The sequence below is a fragment of the Pongo abelii genome, chromosome 6 (genome assembly GCF_028885655.2).
Source record: "Pongo abelii isolate AG06213 chromosome 6, NHGRI_mPonAbe1-v2.0_pri, whole genome shotgun sequence".
In the NCBI taxonomy this organism is placed as follows: domain Eukaryota; kingdom Metazoa; phylum Chordata; class Mammalia; order Primates; family Hominidae; genus Pongo; species Pongo abelii.
In genome coordinates, this window is record NC_071991.2 from 34,724,704 (window position 1) to 34,746,542 (window position 21,839).

Consider the following 21,839-nt stretch of genomic DNA (forward strand, 5'->3'; position numbering starts at 1 on the left):
GGATTTAATCCTTCCTGTAACCTTCCAGGCTTTCAATGAGGAGAAAACTGGGGCTCAGAGAGGTTAGGCCATGTGTCCAATGTCACACAGCGTTAATGTACAGAGCAGATATTCACACCCAGGCTTGGCAGCTCCAGAGTCCCATTCCTAATCACCATGCCTTATGCACATCTCAACATGCCCAGAGGGACACCTCTAAGGCAGGGCCACCTTGTGCTCCTGGCTGAGGAAATGGCACTTGGCTTTGGAGTAGCAGGAAACCAGGGGAGATCTCTGTGCACAGGGCAGGGCCAGTGATTGGTCAGGTTCCTGGTTTAACACAATCACTATTGAGAAGTCAAAAGTCTAGGTAGGAGTAAGGAGACTCGGGAGGTAAGGAGGCCTTTAGGAGGCTCCCATTGAAGGAGGGCCAGGGAGAGAGACTGTGTGACACTGAGGGTCACTGCGGAGACCAGTGGCAGCTTGGGCATGGCCTTCCATCTTAGTGGACCATGGAGGGCCAGGTGAACAGGCTTGGCTTCTCCATTAGGGGAAACAGGCTGAGATCCAGGGGGTGATGCAGGGATGGCTGTAGACTCTATTTTCTCACCCCTGTCTCCATGTGGATGGACTTTGGTAAAACCCCTTGCTGGACCCCAGGAGGGAAGGAGTGGCCTGGACTTGAGACTGGACGTAGGAACCGAGTGCGCTTCCTCTTGCTCCACAGGGGTCTGCTGCCTACAGGGTGTAGGTTCTGGTCCCCTCTCCCCATCCTGCAGGGCAGGGGCTCAGCCTTTGCTGGGGCCTCATAAGTTTAATTGCTACCTGTGGCCAGGTGGGCAAGTCCGTCTAATGCAGAATGAGTGTAATGCCCGCTGGGGTCACACCGTGAAGCTGTGTCCTCTCATCTCGGTTTTATGAGTAAGAAAGCTAGTTTTTTGGATTCCCACTTGTTGATTCTTTTATCTATAATATCTGGGTTGTTTCAAACTCAGGGGGGAAAAAAAGAGACTATTATTGGTTCCTCCCCTCCCTTCCAAAAATGGGTTTGGGCCCAGGAAGAGAGGCAAGGCTGTAACTGTCTCTAGGAGGAATGGACTGGGAGTCTGCTTAGCATGACTTGGTGGCTGGTCCCACACCTCGAGGGTGGGCTGTGTCCAGACCTCCAGCTCCAGAATGTTCAGGAGGAGGCTTCTGAAAGCTGCATTTTTAACAGCCACTCAGATGATTATAAGCTGCATTTGGGAAACAAAGTCCTGGGAGATCATTGGAGGCACTGGAGCCTGGGCAAGGCTGGAGTCGGTGAGGGAGTCTCATGGAGCTCAAAACTAGGGATTGGTTTTGCTCAGGCCTGTTTAATGGCAGGAGAAGCCAGTGGGAGCCTAGGATGCTGAGGGCAGTGTTGCTATTCTAAGAGCCACGGGGAATCCCTTTCTGCCTCCTTAGAGGAAGTTAGGGGCGGATGATTTGCAAAAAGTCAGAGAAGACAGATCTGTGCAGGCAACAGCAACATTTTGCCTTCAGCTCCACACAGCAACACTGTGCCAGCCCATTCTGGGTTCTGGTGCAGAGAAAAGGCCAGAAGTTTTGCGAAGGATTTCCTGGGCTTTGGAGGAATGTGGAGTTTCTGTCTTGGTTGTCTGAGAACTTCCTCCAGGTCTTTTACCAATTGCTCAATCCCTTGAGTGTGTCTTTTGTGCCTAGTCCTGTGTTGGAGTTGTAAGGCCATAAAAGAAAAGACATGAGTTTTGGAAACAGCCAAAGGGATTTTTTTTTCCTTGAGAACCCATGTGCTTCCAATGAGAATGTGAGAAGGTTTCACCAAGGAGTCATAACCTCCAGGACGTTTTATTTTGACAGAAAATGTGTAACAAATCTATCAAAAATGGGATCAGAAATTTTTGGTCTTCCAGTCCCCAGTCCTGATTTTTAATTCCCAATTCCAAAATTCTATACTAACATTCAAACTATAGCTTGACTTTTAAATTTACCCCACTCCTCGGGAAGAGAAGTGCAATGCAGGCAGGCAGCTGTTTCCAGGAGATCAGAAGAGGGTAAATGAATACTCAAGATTTACAGCGTCAAAAGGCTATGCTGAAGATAATTCTTATGACTATGTAAAAGACAAGGTAGTGAAAACTAAGAAATGAAGCCTGTCATCCTACCCATGGATCCTAAAAGAGTTTTAGAACCTCTCTTTCATGTCACTATGTTGCTGTTCTAGTTTCCTAAGGCATTGAGCTGCTAGGCTGTAGCATACAGTTTTACAAAATTATACATCAACATATTTCTCATCCTCTTGTCCTACCCCCTACCCTTCTGAATTACTTTTTCCTCTTAGTTTGAGTCCAGGTTATTTTTAACTAACTGTAGATATTCTTTCTTTCTTTCTTTATTTATTTGCACCATGATCACTGGGAAATATGCAGGGTGTAGTTATAAAAATGACTTAACAAATTTGTAAACAGATGTACCATTATATGTATATGTACATATATACAACATGATTCCTCAATGAGTAACCTGAGGAGGCTGAAAAGTTCTCCTAAAGATGCTGCCTTGGCAAAGATATTTTAAAAAGTCCCTCTTGGGTAGTGGTGCCAGGCCCGGATGTGAAACCCAATACACGGTTTATTTCACTAGAGTTTCATCTTGTTTGGATCTGGTGTCATGCCACATTAAAGGTAGTCACCTCACTTGATTTGCTAGATCTAAACCCAAGTGATGTCTGGCTGTTCATCCAAAAGGGACAAGGATTTTCACCACAGAGAGTCTGTAGTAGTACAATTCCACGGCAGAGCTCAGGCAAACCTCCCATCACTGGCCCGGTCCTGGCACAATGTGTGGCTCTGCAAACTGCCTATGCTGAAGGTGTATTCACTGTGGCCACTGTCTTCTGTGCTCCCACCACCCTGGGCCTGGCCGCTCACAGAATGACTGAAGCATGCTGTAGTGGAGAACTGGAAGTGTATCTCTTGTTGCCCTCTATCTCCACTCACCCGCAAGACTGGGACTTAGAATTCCCACGTCCAGCACTGTTGTAGATGGGAGGTATGTTGCGCTGAACTGCTGCGCTGGCCACATTAAGATACCACAGGTGTTCCCAAGTGGTATTGCAGCTGTCCTGAGGCCCATCTCTTCTCCCTCTCTTACTGGGATCTCACTGGGAGAAAGTCTAGGCAGATTCCTGCTCTGCTGGGCCTTCTCTTATGCCAGTGTGGACTTCACGGGATAGGGCAGACAGAGTATTCGTTGCATTTATTTGTTCTATCACTACAGAAGAAGCATTTCAAAATGTGTACAAAAGGATACTCTATTCCTCCAGTGGTACATCCCTTGTTCACAGCTAAACAGCAATAATTTAACATCATCATAGAGGCAGACTGGAAATATGACTGCATTTCTCATTTACAATCCTGTGCATATACTCGCCAGAAGGGCAGCTGAAGACCTAAAGCTGTACTGGATACAACAGATTCGACCTGAACAATCACCACACACAATATTATAAAAAACTGTATTAGAAAGTATTGGAAACAATATTGCATATTAATATGTGGTTACACATGTTCACAGTGAGTGCCATCGCACCAAAAGCATTATGTGCTTCTTTTTTCTGATGCCTGTACATCTTAAATAAGTCTAATAATTTTGGTTCATCTTAAAGTAAAAATACATTGAAATGAATGAGAGAGATTTAGATTTTAAAAGAGTTGACCATTCATTATTGCTGGAACTGAAGAAAGGAAGGATACACTGGCATCATGATTTGTCTACATAAGTCCAGTTCATCTCGCGTTTGTTTTGGCAAGAAGAGGACACTACAAAACTCACAGTGCAGTCAAAACAAAACAAAACAAGAAAAAAGCACAAAAATAGGGGGGGAAAACCATATAACAAACCTACATCTCAGGCAGCTCTTTCTCAAGGAAGATTCTAAGATTTTATTATGTGGCTAATTCTAAATTGGAAATAGAACATGCTGGTATGTGAAGCAATTGGTGCTAGGACTTTACCCTTTGCTATGCAATGATAATGTGCTGATTTTTAGTGACTCTTGAATTAGGATAATCACACTCTTTAGGTACAAATTACAGAAGGAATATGGGGCAAGGAGCTGAGATCCAGGCTTTCCACATCCTGGGAAGCTGGGGTGTAAGGGAGGGGGAGGAACAAGAAACAGCGATTACTAGCTGTAATCAACAGGCCAACCTGTTATGGGTTACCCTCCCGTCTCCAATATTTACTTCAAACACAACGAGAGTGCATGGAATCTAGGCACACAGTAGTACACAGCGGTACCCAAGACACACACTCACGCCATCATACAACAGAATAAACTACGCAACAAAAAGTGTGAGGTCATGCAAACTCCTACTTTACCAGCTAGAAGAGAAACTTCAGCAACTTTTGGTACATGATATGGCCACCTTTTAAACATAAGTTAATTACTTGCTGACATAATATGAAACCTTACTTTAAATACAATAGTTTCAAAGAAAAATGGTGTTACAATATAAAACCACAACAAAAGATGTGCAAAAAGACATTTATATTGGCTATAAAAGGCAGTGAGAGGAAAGGGCAAAGCAGTTTAGAAAAGAATTCCTGCAACCACTATTTACAGTTCTGGTGTGAGCTTTGTTTGAATCCCACTTGAAAAAATAACTCCCTTCAACCAACTGACTCAGGGGGATGGATAGAAAAGAACAGAGTAGGTGAAATTTGCAACAAACTGACTCTAAGAAGGCTCCCACCTTAGAGATATTAACTTGGATAAGGCGCATCTTTCTCTGTGACTGCATATTGAAGGAGTGCTGTCTAAAGCCCTTGCTCCTCTCTCTCTCTTCCTTCACTCAGTGCATTGGTGTGGCAATTTTGTTTATTCCAGTTTCCAAATGCCACACCCTTCTGTGAGCAGAGAAATCCATGACTCAAGAATGGTATCTTTGTAAACTCCATCCTTTCAACAAAACTCAAATGTTTATGAGGAAATATATTTCTGAAGACCAAAGGGGAATAATTGATTTATAGAATTTATAATGACTCCACATGAACACAAGTCAGCCTTGATACTGCTGACTGGGAATATTGGGAATATTCTTCAAGTGCTTTTCTATTTTTTTTCTTGGAGGGCTTCCCAGACATTTGATTGGTTGAGAATTCATTTGGGTCAGTGGTTCTCCACCAGGAGTGATTTCTCCTCACAGGGGACAGTTGGTGATGTCTGGAGAGTTTGGGTTGTCAATTTGGGGTGCTACTGGCGTCTATTGGGTAGCCACCAGGGATACTGCTAATTATCCTACAATGCACAGGAGAGCTCCCGCCTAACAAATAAGTATTCAGCCCAAAATGTCATCTTGCTGAGACTAAGAACCCCTGTTTGGATTAAATGCTGAGGTGCTTACGTACAATTTCCTCTCTGTTGCTTCATTTCACCTTGGGACAGTGTTGGTGAAGACAAGTATTGTAAATATTTGAAATGGTATATTCTTTATTGCCTAGGTGGTTGAGAGTAATGATCTTAATGATAGCACTAATCTTGAAGGAGATCCTTGCTTGTTGGGATTAGAATCTCCACACACCTTCCTCGGGCTTCAGTGCCTCCATGTCATAGCACGGATGGGTGGGGTTCTCACCTGCAGTGCCACCTGCCTCCTCTTTGCTAGGGGATCTGGTGGCATTACTCTCCAAAGGTCTGGCCCAGTCCCTCAATTGCCCTGTGCATTCCAATATCCTACAGGTGCAGAGCCAGCCGTCCTATGTATGTGTGGACACATATGCTGGCTTGCCTTTACAGTAAAGAGCTTCAACATGTTTGAAACCTTAGTTTCAAACAAGTGAGCTCTGTGTGTTAGCAACAGAGATGCTGGGCTTCACATATTTCATTGAGCTAAAAATTAATGACCGTTCTAAATCACTCCTTTATGTGTTTTAAAACGAGAATAATATATAGTGAGGGTAGGTAAAGAAACTTAACAACACTAAGAAATTCAGGCTTGTGGCTACAAACAGATGTACATAATTAAAATGAGGGCTAGGATTGGATTTCTTCAGGAAAAGAGGCTTCTGGTATTAGACGGAACCAGCCAGGGAAGGAAGAGATTTGAAATAAAGCTTTGGTTTCTGAGGAATGTTGCCGTTTGAGAGATTCAAAAAGAATTAAGATCCAGATTTCGGGACTGGTGTTTAAATTGTAGTGACAGACTTTGGGGGCCATTAAAGGCATGGGAGTGAAAAAGCGGGGAACAGGGCTCCCCAGATATGCCCACAGGAAGACAGGCTCCTCCTATGGGGCAGCAAGCCTCGGGAGGCTCAGGTCATCTGAGCAGCCTCCGCAAAGCCAGCGAATCCAGGAGGATCCCAAAGGCTCTAGCCCGGCGTCTCCCTCCACCCAGGGCAGTCTGACAGACACGACTTTCCCCAAACAATTCATTTTCCTACGCAGAATATGACTTAAAATAGTATTTTCTCTCAAAAGCGCAGCCTCTCCGCCCTAGATGCATGTGGCCCAAAGCTGGCCTGGGCACAGGTTGTTGGCCCTGCTGTGTCTTGGCACTTGGGTGGCAGCACACCTGTCCTGTCTGCTCACCTGCAGAGCCACACAGCAGCGGCTGTGCTCTCTGCTTCTGCGGACTGGAAAAAGACACCTGGTGCGCAAACCCCGTGCTTAGCACAGGGTCGAGCACGCTCCTTCCCAGGCTGTGGCGTGTTTTACCTATTTCTCTCTGAAAATTTAGACTAATCGTTTGGAGAGGGGGATTCTAGGAAGCAATAGGTGAGGGAATCTCAGCCAGCAGTCTGGGGAAACATCTAGGAAGGTAGCAGTTCTGGATGCTCCCAATGCAGCCCTGCCTCTAAAAATAAAAATCTTTTCAAAATCAAATCAAACCCCAATCAACCAACTCAAACAAAAAACAAAAAACAGTTACAAATCCAAACACAACATTGTCTGGTCCAGTCCAGTCTATGCTGCTGGCGGGAGCGAGAAGGCGGCAGTCCTTGTGCTTTTCCTGGGGTGGCTCGGGGTCGGGCGTCGGGGCGCGGGAGGGCTTTAGCTCATGTGAAAGCGGTGCTCCCCTCGTGTTATGTGCGACGAGAACTCGTACCGGTCCTGGCTGTGGTAGCCGCACATGTTGCACTCAAAAGGATCACGGAAGCCGTGGCAGCCCATGTGGATGGTGTACATGACATGATCCAGGAAGAGCACCCGGCAGTGTTCGCACTTGTACACCTTCATCTGCTCCCCGCTGGTGCTGACCACGCGGAGCGCGTCCTGCGAGTTCTCGGAGGCGGCGCGCAGCAGGTCGTAGGCGCGGTGCTCCTCCTTGAGCGACAGCCCGTTGCGCGCGTGCGGGGCGATGTGGTTGGTCAGGTAGATGAGGCCGCTGCGCTGCTCCTCGTTGTTGCTCTCGGTGTCCGTGGAGTCTTGGCAGCTGTTGCTCGGGGACGCTTCGCGCTCCGAGGGCACCAACTTGGCCTTGGAGAGCAGCAGCAGGTTCTCCACGGCGCTGTCCTGGGCCGAGTGGTTGGAGCGCGGGGTGCCCTCCGCGAGCGGCTTGTGCAGCTGGTACATCGGGCTGATGACCGGGACCACTTCGGAGCCGCCCGGGGGCGTCTGCACCAGCGGGCGCAGGGACTCGGCCCCCAGGTAGTTGATGGCGTTGTTGATGGCTTGGTCCATCACGTGGGACTTCATCATTTCGTTCTCCTTCTCGTAGCTGGTGCTGCTGTCGTAGGGCGTGTCGGACAGGCCCTTGTCCCCTGTGGAAAGCAGGCGACAGTGAGTGGGGCGCGGCCACCTCCGGAACCGGTCATGTCGGGCAGCAACAGCTGAAATCTACACCCGGGGAGGGGAAGGGGAACACCACCTGGGGGCCCAGCACGCCTGGGGACCCCACACCTGCACACATACACACACACCTGCGGACACATCACACCTGCACCATACTGACGGGCTGGGGGAAGGCCCATGCATCTGTCTAGGGTACACCGAGCCAAGACCTACCCATTATAGGCACTTAAGGAGATTTTGTTGGATAAATGAATACATAAATAGGGGAACCAAAGATTAATTTAATTATGTTATTGTATTTCATTTAATATTTCAAATAGTGTATTTTAAATGATGCTTTTTCAGTAGAGTGTTCTCAATAATTTACAACTGGCTAACTTATTATACATTTATTGAATTAAAATACACAATAATTATATTATTATTCATTATATACAATATATTTAAAATAATGTGATATGTTAAATTAATAATTTTAATAATTGTATTTAATAATTTTAATAATTTTAATAATCTAGTGTAAAATTTAATCAAAATACATGATGATTGTATATTTTTTGTAATAAAATGACACATTTTTGACAAATAACCCAAAGGTAGATGAAGTCTGTCTTGTGATGAGAGTGGAAAGGATACTCAAAAGTAATTCTCTGTAGTTGGCAGGCCCAAAGCAGGGCTCCCCAGAAACATGTGGTGGAGGGTAGGAGGCACAGCAAGGGAGCTACAGGGAAAATAGTTGCTCTTCATCTGTTATTTTTAAAAAGTAATGAGAATTATTGATGTACAAGGAACTACTGCTGACGCCTCAGCAGTGATTGGGCCCTGGCCTTGAGAAACTTCTGATCTAACATCATCAGTTCATAGGAGTCCATGAGCTCATTTCCCTGGCAATGGTGAAATCAGAGCCTAGATTTGGCTTCTTCAATTAGCTTTGGAGTAAATATCTTAATACAAAAAATAAATTTTCTTGAAGACACACCTTCTCAATATGTTGGTCATAAGTTCAGTATGAAATCATGGCTTAATTAGCAAATTCATTAATTACAGTAACTGCACTCTTACTGGCAAGACTGCGGCTGTGTTCTATTTTCAGTGGTGGTACATTAATGAGTCAAAGCACATGAGCCCATCCTTGGAATGTCTGAACGGTTTATATTTTATCACTACTCTGTATATTTCCATCCTTCAACACATCTGGACTGGGCAGAGGGACAGAACAGTGAGCAAGTGAGAATGGTCCCCATCCTTAGCAGCAGACAGCTACTAGGGGAGGGTAGGTAGAAGTTTATGCGTGATTGCACAGATAATTCCTTCCCATCTGAGAAATCCACGAAGACAAGGGGAGCATGCTATGAGAGCATTACACAGGTTTCTGATCTTGTAAGAGTCAGCCAGATAAGGAGGGTTGATAAGGAGGGTTTTGTGTCCCAGTGTTGGGGACAACAAGAAGGAAAGTTCTGAAGGGAGAAGGGGCTGGGAGGTGTGGCAGGACAGAGTGAAGGTTGGGGAACCAGAGCCCTAGGTGGGCGCAGTGCTGGAGAGGTAGGCAGGAGAGGCAGGCAGAGGCCAGCTAGGCAGAGACTTTATCTAAAGGAAAATGGAAACCACTGAAAGGTTTGAAGGAAGAAGTGGCCTTCTCATTCACTGTGGAAAGAACAGCTTGAAGAGGGGCAAAAGTGAGGGATAAGTCAAAACTTCCCCAATGTGCAGGTTATGGCTGATGATGGCTGGTGAGGGTGGTGGCAAGGGAAGGTCCCAACACCTCCCACGATGCACCTGACACTGAGGTCATCAGCTGGTTCTTACTAACAGAAGGATAAATTACTCTGTAATTCATACATTTACTAATAGTCCTTTTATAAAATCTGTGACCATTAAGAATTGTCCAGAAATATATGCCCCATTATACCACAAAGTACCTTTGAGTTTCATGTCTTATTTTGTAATGGATATGTATCATATAATAGCCTGGTTTCCGTTTGTTTTCATCTACTGGTGGTCAGAAGTGGCACACACCCTGATTAGAGAAAGAAAACTTGTGCATGGCCAGTTACGCCCTCCCAGAAACAGAACAGGATGAAAACCCTATGAAGCTGATGGTAGGGACCAAAGAAGTGGTGTTTCTCTCCATTAAAGGTCAGAAAAAGTAATTGTATAGCACTACTGAAACCACACAATTTTTTTGTTTCTGTTTTTGTGTTGAGCAGCTAAATGTCTTGTTACACTAACTCCAGAGCAGAATGAATCCATTCTAGTTTGTATCCAAGTCTATCCCTCTACCGAATCAAGGCAAGAAAAGGAGGGGAATGGACTTTGTAGCCAATTTTGCTAAATATAAAAGTCTTTACAGCCCCACCAAAAGGGTGCTTTCCCACCTAATCATCCTGTCTCTCCCCAAGTCATGGTTCTGTGGTTTCCCAAGCAACCACTGAAATCTGTTGTTTTCAAACTTGGTATCACAACAAATGGGTGTAGGAAAAAAATCAACATATATGCCAGATTACTATGCCACATGAAAATTACCATAGAATTTCTCTTCCTTAATACCCAACAAAACAAGAAAAATAAAAACCTATAAATTTCTCTATCAGCAATCAGCTAAAGGAACATGTCATGTATAGTCACAGAATATTATATATACACATAATTATATATAATATGCATTTCATTATGGTGTGTGTGAGAACACACATACACTCAAAGACTAGAAAGAAACAGAAAATTCTGACATGAGATGTAGGGCAAAGCTTTGCTGCTAATCTCATTTCCAAATCTTTAGGTGTGAGTCAAGAATAACCTCAGAATTTTCCCTCATAGCCTCATATCTATAAAGACATGATTCAGATAGGTATCTTTTCGCTCTTCTGATCAGAAAAGCAGTTGAAACCTTGGCTGACAAGAATCAGATGACCATGGAGAAGTGAGCCCCTGCAGGCTCCCTGGGACAGAAGCAAAGTCCTCTGTGGTCTACACTGAAGGGGAAGATGGCCCAAAGCCCCAGAGAATCTCCTGTGGGGATGAAAGCATTCCCCAACTAGGTACAGTGCTGACGGCTGAGGGTATTTAACTAAATTTCAGATGAGGGAGAGAGAGCAAAGGAAAAGTATTTTAACAAAGGCTGCACTTTGCCTCACCAAACTCCTCCAACCCCATCTTTGGCATTCTTTCAGGATTTAGAAAACTCAATAGCTCTCACAGGAAAAAAAATATAGTGGGAAGAAGGCTGAAATGTCAATCAAGCTATATCAGACCAACTAGAATAAACAAGATGAAAAGAAATGTCAGGGTTACTAGGAAAATATTTTCTAGAAATACAGGGGAAGAAAGGAAGTAAAACACAGACCATAGAGTCCCTCCTAGGGGAAAAAATCCTTAATTCCAAGAAGAAAAGAAATGTCTCATAATTGCTTCATAACATGGAATCAATTTTAAAAATATTCAAAATAAAATGCAAAAGCAACAGAATAAGAGGAAAAAAGAGATTTCGGATCTCAGGAGACAAAATAAGGAGCAAAATAATATTATTACAGAATTAATGCATGGATTAAAAATAGCAAGTAATAGAACAGGAACTACTAAAAATTAAATTACTGACAGAGGAAAACCACAAGAGAACAGTGAGTAAATGTAAAAATAGACAAAGAAATAAACAAAAAACTTTAAGAACTGTTAACAGATATGGAAGACAAATTATCTAACATATGGACAACTGGTATCCCTCAACAGAGATCACAACAGATGGAACAAAACATATTTATATAAAAGAGAATTTCCCAGAAATAAAGAGAAAAAAAGGGACTCTCTAGATAAAATGGCAGGAATTTTTTATTCCGAATGAATAGACCAAGATACATCCTAATTAGGGTATCTAACTTCAGGGTTGAATAAAGAACCCTCAGGCATTCAGGAATAAAATGCAAATTACCTTGAAGAAGAAACAGTTACACTAGACTTGATGTTTCCACAGCAACATTCAATAAGCAATGCCGTCAGCAAAATCTAAAAAGTTCTCAAGGGAGAAAAAGAAAGAGTGGCCCAAGACCATAGACTCTGTCAAAATGCTCGTCAAATACAAAGGCAACAGGCCAACATCCTCAAACACAATACAATGATAGAAATAGAACATCTATAGAAACTTTTTTTAAAAAGTTGCTTGAATGTAAAGTCCAATCAATTATGAGATTAATCAAAATAAACAGAAATAAGAAGAAAAGGGCACGGTCTGATCCTTGAATCTATTTAAATAGAGTTAGTAATAAATAACTAAACTACTATGAATTATGATTACAGAACAGAATGTGAATATTACAAAGCTGGACAATGTAAAAATAATAAGATAATGTGAACACTGGACACTGAATGTGAACTGGAATACTGTCCTTATTTTTCAAAGCAGTGAGCCAGTAGATGCTGCTTAAATGGAAACAAATGGATTTAAAAAAATTCTAATTTCTTAATGTTTTTCATAATACATATTTTTAATCTTAGAGGATCCTTTAAATATAATATTCCTTTATGTCAGAAGATATTTAAGATAAGCCACTTCTCCAGTTTTGTTTGGGTCTTTTTTCACCTCTTGAATTTAAGGCATGTATGATATGTTGGAATCTTTATGCAAGTATTTATTTCATATTTACCTATCCATCAATCCACCTAATTCATCAGTCTATCCACTCACATACATATGCATCAGAAGATATTTAGAATGATACTTATCTACTTTTAATAGTGGTAATTTCTGGATGTTGGGCTTTGTGGTGATTTGAAAACATTAATCTTTGCATTAAAATTCTTTATATTAACTTTGTGTTATTTTAACAATATAACAGGGTTTCTTTTTCCTACAAAAGAAGAAAATATACCTAGACAATTATAATGGGTGGCAGGAATATTGGTAATTGTTGTTTTCCTCTTTGTGCTTTTCTCTATTTTAAAAACGTTCCCAAGTCAAGCACCAGACAGACTCAAAACAACAATTATCATTGGCTATTTAATACAAGCCCTTTTCTAATTAGATTAATCAGTCCTGTTGACCTGTATTTGATGATCTCAGAGGGGGAGATCTTTAATGGCCCCAGTGGTGAGGAATGTTGCTGGCAAAACAAATATTTATTCACACTCACATCAAAGTTTAAGGTAAAAATTTTAATCATAGGTTATAGATCAATAAAGCAAAACTATAGGACACTGAGCAATAGTCATCATGAAAATCTTACATTCTGAAGATGTTTTCTAGTGTTGGGAGCACCATCACATCCATCACCCCTTCTGAGCCTCAGAATAGCTCTGGGAGGAGGCAGGGCGACAGACCCACACCCATTCCACAGATGGCAACACTAAGCAAAGCACCATGCTCAAGGCCACCAGTCACTCCTAGCTGCGGCTGACTCTGAAGCATGGGGCTCTCTCAACTGAACCACTATTGGGCCAGCTTGCGTGAGAACAGTTGTATTCCTACTCTTTCCACATTCACATGAAGGCTAAACTCAGCATCTGAGAAGTGGGGAGGGGCCTTAGAGACTCACTCACCTTTTAATTTTAGGGCTGCAGAAGCTGTGACACATTGGGAGTGACTGATGGAAATCTCATCAAGTTGAAGCGGGGGTAAAGTAGGTATTTTAGGGCAGGAAGAGGCATCATTTTTACAAATGAACTACCAATCACCAACAGATTATGCAGCTGCTTGTGAGTCTTTTGCTCCAAACTCCTCTTCTGCTACCCTCGTCCACTGTTCCTACTATGTCCCCTGGGAACTCCTTTTTCATCTTCGCTTTGCCTCATCAGAGCACTGTGTTGTTTATTTCTTCTACTAACACAGAAGCATCTCAAGCCGACGCCCACATTGTGGTCTCACAAGGGTGGGGGTTGGGGAGTGGCTCCAGTAGAGTTTCACAGATGAATTTCTCATTTGGTTTCAAGTCTCCAAAAGCTAAAAGGGGCTGCAAATGTTCATTCACCAAAGCATTCTCCAGGCTCCTCAACTGACAGAGGACGCCATCCCTGCTTCTTAAGGTCAGTAACCCTTCACTCCCCTTGCACACTTGCTGCCTTATCTCTGCCTATACCCCAGTCACCACCCATCTCTCTGTCACTGTGTCCACCCCAGGCAGATGCTGGCTGCTCAGGAGGCAGCCCATGGGCCCTGTGCCCAGTGCTGTGGGAATTCCACAGCTTATGCTCAGCACAGGACCTCACTCCTACTCCATTCGGGAAGGCAAGGCCTCCCTCGTTCTCATGGTCCAAAGGCTCATGTGTGTGTGGACAACTCCCCACAGGCTCAGCCAGTGGCTTTCATTCTTTTTGTACATTGAATCCTTCTCTCCCTTGCTCCTCTCAACCCCCAACCTATGACAAACCTCTAATTAATCAAAAGGTCAAAATGGAGCCCTATTTGAATCTGCAAGAGGGAGGCTGGTGCCCAGGACTTGGCCTTGCCTCTGTCCTTCCCCCTTCATGTCATCCTGAAGGTCAACAGGTGCCCTCTGGGACCCTTGGCCTCACCAGCCCCTGTTCTGGCCCCACCTCTCTCCCACCACAATTTCCCCATGTGTCACAGACACCAGAAGTCCTTGAAAATCAACACGTCAAAAACAGAACCCCGTCTTTTCCCAGAACCTGGTGTTATCCTTTTCATCAAGGGCACACTACTCTAGAATCAGTGTGACTCATGGTTTCCCTCACCTAATCCCTGCCCTCAGCCCTATGTTCCTCTGACACCAACCCTTCCCCTTCGCAAGCCCTTCTTTCCATGCCTGCTGCCACTGCCTCCACAGTCTCCCTTTTCCAGTCATTTTTTGGTACTTGCTGTCTTTACTATCCTAGCCTTTGCTCTCATAAAAAATATGCCAATGCTTCTTTCCTGCTGACTGAATGAAGGGTCCCTCTCTCACCTGGCATCTGAAGCCATTCATCCTGTGGCAGAGCTGCCTAGGACACCTTCACTTTTTCTGCTTCCCCATGGGTACCTGAGTTAAGCTGGGAACACACCCTGCTCCTCCATCATGTCCTTAGGCCCCCACTCCAGCCCTCATGATCAGCATTCTGGTTTCTCATTGATTTTAAACATCTGCCTAGATTCCCCCATTCCTCCAACACCTAGAATGTGCTGAAACTCTATTCCTCTTCCAAGGTGCATCTCAGCCTCATGAACCTTTTACTGGTCCTCCTTCCTGGACAGAGTTAACCTTCACACCAAGGGATTCTAAATGTTTTCTCAATCTCGGAGTCATGGGATATTCACAATCACCCTGTGAGATACTAAAGAATGGAACCAAGGCTCTAGGGGCAGAGCCATTTTACTAAGCTGACAGAGTTGGCGAATGGCGGTGGCTCTGTATTAACTCTGAGCTGGTTCCCAAGCCTAGTGCCTTTCCACTCGGACCCTGGCTCACCGTCTCTGCAGCATCTGGCTGGATGGTGGTGTTGGTGTGTCTAATACCTACTCTGGGCAATGCTCCTAGAGAAAAGGATGGTCTTCTTCTTCTTCTTTTTTTTTTTTTTTTAATACCTCAAAGCATTAGGCAAAACAGCAATCCTAGCTAAGCCCTGTCTTCACTGGACACTTCTCAGGGGTCAGTCACTGTATGAGTCCTCCCATTAACCCTTCAGAGTCCCCCATAAGGGGAGCATTAAGACCTTCATGTGAAAAATGAGGATCTGAAGCTCTGAGAAGCCGCCCAGGCCTGGAGTGTCCTGCAGTGTGGTGTCCCCCGGATGAGCCAGGCCCAAACTCTCCACCCTGTGCACGCTGGTGCAGCTGCCCCTAGGAGCGATGTCCACAGGCAGATCACAGGGCAGGCCCCAGATGCTGCAAAATCAAATCTAGGAAAAACTGGTGGGAGGTTTGTTATTTTTAAGACATTTATTGGAAAAAATTCTAAGATATTTAAGGAATGTTAAGCTTACCAATTTTTGCTTTTGAAAAAATAAGATTTTTTCCCTTTCTTCTACCCTCAACTCATTTCTACTTGCATCTAAAACACCCACATAGTTTTTTTTTAAGAGACAGCAAACATTTAACTCTTACCAAGAAATTTCTGAGGCATAGAGCTCTTACGTTTGGCGACGTTACTTGCTAGTCTGTCCAGCACGAGAGATCTCTCTGATCCTATCTTGCACAGGTCTTCTGCCATTTCACCGTGATTAGTTTCTTCTTTAATGACTAAAGTCAAAGACAGTTAGAGAGGCCAGTTTAGAAAGGCTTATGTTTAAAGGGTTCAGTCATGTCCAATGTTAAATCTGACATTTGTTAAGTGCCTACAAGAGCCAGGCCCTTCCTAGAGATTAATTCTAATCTTCCCAGCAACACTGCCAGACAGGCAGAGGCAGCCAGAGCAATGCCAATGACCAGCCACCTGCAAATGCTTCTTCCTCCAACAGCTGCTCACCACACATCATCCTCTTTAAGTCCAAATGCACAGGCACCACTACCATCACCAGAGGCTGGACTGGGATTAAGTATTGATGTCCCTTTGACAAGTCCTTTTAACTTTTCATAATACTCCCAAATCCACTACCTCAGTCAGTCCCTAACAGCAGCCCTCTGAGATGCAAAGAACTGTGTGACCTAACATGGACCAGCACAGTGAACTGAGATACAAAAATGTGGCCCCCAAGAGCCTACAGCAGATCTGGGCAATGTGGAGAAAAACCCAGAGCCCCTTATCCCTGAGCATACAATAAACTCCTGAAAATCAAAGCACCCCTGACTGCTGTAGAAAATTTAGAAATTATGGAGGTAAATGCTGATGTGTGGGCCATTTCTAGTCATTCTCGATTTTTCTATGTCATCTCTTTCCATAATTGAAGATACAACTTTGTATCCTGCATAGCTGGATCTACATTTACATCGGTTATTGTGGTTGGAGTTATAAAAATACAACTCTTTCATTTCCCGGCAATTTATCCTAGTGTATAAGGAGCTGATAATGTAAACTGATTATCTTAAATGCCTGATCAATTCTTCCAATACCATTCCTGCCTTATGCTTCCTCCTGCTTTGGATATTTCATGCTGATTTATCATAGGGTCTTCGGTAGGGTATCCATCTCTATTATTGATTTGTCTGCCTATTCTTCAAAGAGTTCCATCCATTTCAGCTACATTTTCATACATCACTTGACATTATTCTTCTTTTAAAAAGTTGCCAATTATCTCATGTATATATCCAGATACTTTATGATACATGGTTACCAGATTCCAGTAAAATTTACAAGCCAGCTTTATGTTGAAATGATACGGTAATTTGGGCAGAGGCACATGGACAGCATCCAGACCTCTCTACCTCTCCAATCTCCCATGTTTTCTTTCTTGCCTCAGTATGGTTTGCTGGTTTTCTTCATTTCTAAGTATTTATGTCTTCATTGCTATTATGAATGTTACTTTGAAAACATATATTTCAAATCGGCTATTGTTGCTGGTATATTTTATATTTTAACATTTGGAATATGTGTTTTTTATTAAATGGGCAAACATACATAGGCCACACCCTGATTTATATGCAAGATAAAGATCAATCCATAAAACCCAATTCCACTGGTCACACACTTCATCTGTTAAGCTAATATGCTTCCTGACATGTCCATCCTTCTCTGCAAAGCCGCGCCCACGGCCTGCCCAGGGCTCCCAGCGGTCAGGGGTCTTCCTCTGCACCATGGTGCAGGGCCTCCCAAAAACCTCCACCCACAGAGTCAATCACAGCAAGGAACAAGTGAGCCTGATGCTCGCGAGTCACGGGCTGCTCTGTCATTAGATGCATGTACCTCCAAGGGCTGGTGACTCTGTTTGTGCACCAAAGGCTCAAGAGAAACTTATTTTTTTCCATAAAGACAATAAGAAATTATAAGAGGTGACCAAAAGCCTTTTACTAAAGAAAATTATATTCAGAAAAATTCATCTTTTCCTATATCGCCTAACTGAGGCTTTGATTTTACTGAATCCACCCAATCTAAGGGGGTTTTGGGGGTGGGAGAAGAGACTACTTGCTCATCCATCTGAACACAGACAAGGGGTTCTTAGAGGGGAACAGAGGAGGAGAGATGCATCAGAAGGCACAGGTTCCACCCACCCGGGCACAGCACAGCTGAAATGACCAAGCCCCTGCCTGCCTTCCTGGTCCTAAGCGCAGTTCAGGAAGACTTCAGTCAAAGTCCTTTTATGGATCCCCTCAATACTCCAAGTTCCTTAAACCAGCAGCACCTACAAGGGCTAGGTGTTGGCAATGGCAAAAACCAAAGGTGACTGTATTTATGATCATTTTGCACCTTTTGAGGCCATACCAGACCGAAAGAATTCAATGTAATTAAGTGCGAGCCTGGCTTTGTCTGCTGCCACACTGAGACAAGACCACTGCTCCTTCCTAGAGAAGCTTTCATACCTTCTGAGTGTGGGGACATAGAGGCATCACTGTGGTAGTCCAAGTAACTTAACCACCAAAGGGAATAAATGAACATTTTAGGGTGAAATTGATACTCACCACAGGGTAATATTTAATACACATTACTGGCACGTAGCCTTACTGACATAGAGACCAATAGAGAAGAATTAGCTTGATGGTGTCAGTATGTCAGTGACCTAAACATCCATGTTTAGGTAAGTACCTGACACATGTCTAGGCTCCTGCTCACACCTGGATCCACTCCCTTATGTTTCTCTCAGAGCGCTGCTATGAGGGTGGCCAGGCACAAATTATCACTCACATTTAAGCGATGAGCTCTGGGTCACACTCAAAAACAGAGAACTCAAACCCAGGTCTCAGTGAAATGAGTGCTGCTTCTCCTGCTCCCCTGGAAGCAGCTCTCAGCCGGCTGTGTACTGCAGCTTGTTTCTTGAGTAATGAAAACAGTGGAGGAAACAGAAATGATATACTGTCTGTATCTTTTGTTCATTTTGTCTTTTCAATTCTATGTGTATATTAGATTACTGTATTCAATAGGGCTTGGTGTTATTGATTATAAGTCCTCAGTAAATATTTGTTGAGTAAATAAAGTGGTTTATTAAGCATTAATATGTAAACTACATCATTAGGAGCACTTCCTTCCAAGACCCATTCCTTATTTTTTACAGAAAAAAACAATATTTGAATGTTGACATTTTATTTCAAAGGAACATAATCATCCTCTCATCCATTAGTCTTCTGCCCTGGGGTCTGGCCATGTGAATTAATAACTGTTTACATTATTATTATTTTAACATCCAGTTTCTTCTCTTCCACTCACCTTCAATGTCTTTCCATTCTAGACCTGAGATTTTGAAAGAAGCCAAATGACAATTTTATGGTATCTTCCCATTTCACAGGTGAGAAGATTGAGGCCTGGAGGAATCGCCTGTAAGCCCCAGATTCCTGGCTGACTGGCAGAGGAGACAGCACTCTGGCTGCAGAGCTCTGGCGAGGTGAGATGTTGCCTCTCCATGCCAAGACTAATTGGAATCAATTTTTAGCCATTCTCAACATTCTTTTTTCCTGCTCTCATCTGCCATTAATAATCTGAGGGTACTCTGGTGAATTTTCCCTTTTGAACCATTTGTTAAAGTCCGAAAGGTGAATGAGGCTTAATAAATTTTCCTCCATTCGTTAAATTTCGACCTCACAGTCTAGTGATGATTTTTCCAGGGGTAGTGCTAAATGAATACTGTTTTGAAAGAGATCAGTTTTATTTGATCTCTTTATAAATTGCTTATCTCTTAAAAAATTAGGGAAGAACCTTTTATAACACTGCCATTCCCCCAGGTAAATCCAGCCTTTCTCAATACTCTCTCCACATCATTTATTCTACAGGCTCTGGGGTCTGAATCAAGTGCTATCTCGTTATGCAACACAGTGGAGCATCACAGCTCCTAAGAAAGAAGCAACCTTTCCTCTCATCCTTTGATAACCTCAATACTATCAACTACCAGGGGCTTCCAACAAACTTCAACCTCACACTCCATGCAGGAGTGGTTACCCTGCCCTCAGTCTGAACTGATGCTTAAAATCACAGCCTGAAAGTTCTTATTTGATCAACCTTGTTAAAAAATTGTTTCAAAACAAGATTTTACATTTTATTTTGTTTACAAAGAAATATCACTACTTGAGGTGTTTTTTTTGTTGTTGTTGTTTTAAAACCACCAACATCCAAAAAACAACCCCAAAACTTTTAAGGTCACTGCTATCCTAGGAGTTTCTCCCGATTGGAAGCGGGAAGGGTTTTAAAATCAAGCTCTCTCTGGTCAGATGAGGACCTAAAAAGCTGGGAAGCGCAACGTGCTTCTGGTGAAACTGTGATGTTATTGGCCAAAAACTTCCCTCCCTCCTAGCCCCGGCAGGAAGCAGGCCCAAGGCTCTGCTCCTAAGGCTGCATGCAGAGCGCCCTCCTTCCCCACCGTGCTGGGGGGAGAGCCCACCAGGCTGGCCTCCGAGCAGCAGCGCTTACCTGGGTACAGTGTGCCCGGAAGGCCCATGCTTTCCAAGTAGTTGTGGCAGCGCTCTTTATGTTCCTCTAAAGAGCTTCGCTGTTTATAGCTTCGGCCACAATATCCACATTTGTGAGGTTTACCAACTGCAGAAAACACAATTGAGTTCAAGACCCCAATTAAATGCCAGCCTTCTGTGTAAGGGGAATGCATGCAATACAATCATTACCAAAAAAGTAAAAAAAAAAATTCTACTCTTGAGAGCTAAAAGTGTTACGGACTTGGTGAAAATTCCTGAATTTAAAAATGTTGGTGGCCAAGGGTTTCTTTCATTGTACCAAGAACTCATGCGACTCTTGTTTTGTCTTAGTTTGTCTATTTCACTGACTACCAAATTCTCTCCTGCTTCAATCACGGAAGCCTAGCCTTTAACTGGAGAAAAAGAGCCACTGCCGTGTTGTAACGTGGATACCAGCGACTGGACAGAGATGTGAGGAAGGCCCGTGTGTTGGCCACATTGTCTGCAGGTTTGCCTCCAGAGTAGGCCTCAGTCTATGCTGTGGGCCAGATCTGCCATGACGCTGGTGCTACATCTAACACAGCCAGAGTGAATTCAGTTCCAGGTGCTAAACTGGGTAACTTGAGGTCTCTAAGAAACCATGCTGGACAAATATGCTTGAATGAAATAAGCATTTTATTTCACAAATGTATTTTCTTACATAATATAAATATATCTTACATTTGTATTATATAATACAAAATATTTTGTATTTTCCATGCATACGTATATGTAATACAAAATATTTTGTATTTTCTACGTATATGTATTTCTATTCTATGTATATGTATATTTATATGCACATGTATTTTCATATATTTCTACATATATGTATTCTCATATACATATACATAGAAAATACAAAATATATTGTTCATAAACAGAGCTTATGGAAAAGCTCTGCTTTCTTGCCAAAGAGCTTTAGGATGGTGTAGCTTCCAGATCAGCCTTGTCCAACAGAACTTCCTATGATGATAGAAATGCTCTCTATTGGTGCTGTCCAATATGGTAGCTACCAGCCACATGTAGCTGTTGGACATAAAAAGTGTGGCTAATGCCACTGAGGACTGAAGTTTTAATTTTGTTTATTTTTAACTTATTATAATTAAAAATACTGCATGTGGCTAGTGGCTGCTGTATTGGGCAATGCAGTTCTATATAATGAGTTTTAGTCCTTCCTGGATTTTATTGAGTGATATTTTAGGAAAAAGAAAGACTAGCCAGGAATTAATATCATGCCTAACTTTAAGGACTTCAGTAGATACCATTTTAAGGGATAAACTGAATAAAGTATCTTTAATCACTTATATAAGGAATATAAATTTCCAACCTAATAGCAGAATCTTCTACTTCTTTCTCATGTTGTTTTATTGAACACATTTCAAAGTATTGTATAAAAGTTAAGAGCATCCAAATAGAAATGTTTGCTACAATGGTTTAGCCGAAGCTTATGTTGGTTAAATCTCTTTCCTAGGTGAACAGAAGCTACAGTAAGAAGACCAACAGGAAAGCCAAAATTTGACTCTGGACCATTTAATAGAGAATGAAAAGGATCTTTCTTTATCTATATAAAGTGATGTACCCCCAACATAAGGAAATAATGTTGAAACACAGAAT

General features: G+C 43.0%; 1 protein-coding gene and 1 long non-coding RNA gene across 11 annotated transcripts in view; one reads left to right on the plus strand and one right to left on the minus strand.

Annotated features, from left to right (window-relative positions):
• Positions 1-3,213: 3,213 nt before the first annotated feature.
• IKZF1 (IKAROS family zinc finger 1) overlaps positions 3,214-21,839 on the minus strand; it is a 100,410-nt gene continuing 81,784 nt past the window's right edge. For 7 of the 9 annotated variants that reach the window (XM_054559184.1, XM_054559183.2, XM_063725975.1 and 4 more), the window contains 3 exons: positions 20,185-20,310; positions 15,801-15,935; positions 3,214-7,743 (listed from right to left, as the gene is read on the minus strand). In XM_054559184.1, coding sequence (XP_054415159.1) covers positions 7,034-7,743; positions 15,801-15,935; positions 20,185-20,310 — 971 coding nt within the window. In that variant the 3' untranslated portion in view covers positions 3,214-7,033. The remainder of the gene's footprint in view (positions 7,744-15,800; positions 15,936-20,184; positions 20,311-21,839) is intronic. The other 2 variants (XM_054559191.2, XM_054559189.2) reach the window with 1 other exon arrangement.
• Positions 13,676-20,946, plus strand: LOC129060309 (uncharacterized). 2 transcript variants are annotated; one of them, XR_008526908.1, is made up of 3 exons: positions 13,676-13,786; positions 19,070-19,165; positions 20,585-20,946. It is a non-coding gene; the product is annotated as an uncharacterized LOC129060309 (long non-coding RNA). The 2 variants fall into 2 exon arrangements; XR_008526907.1 differs by having other exon boundaries at positions 20,590-20,946.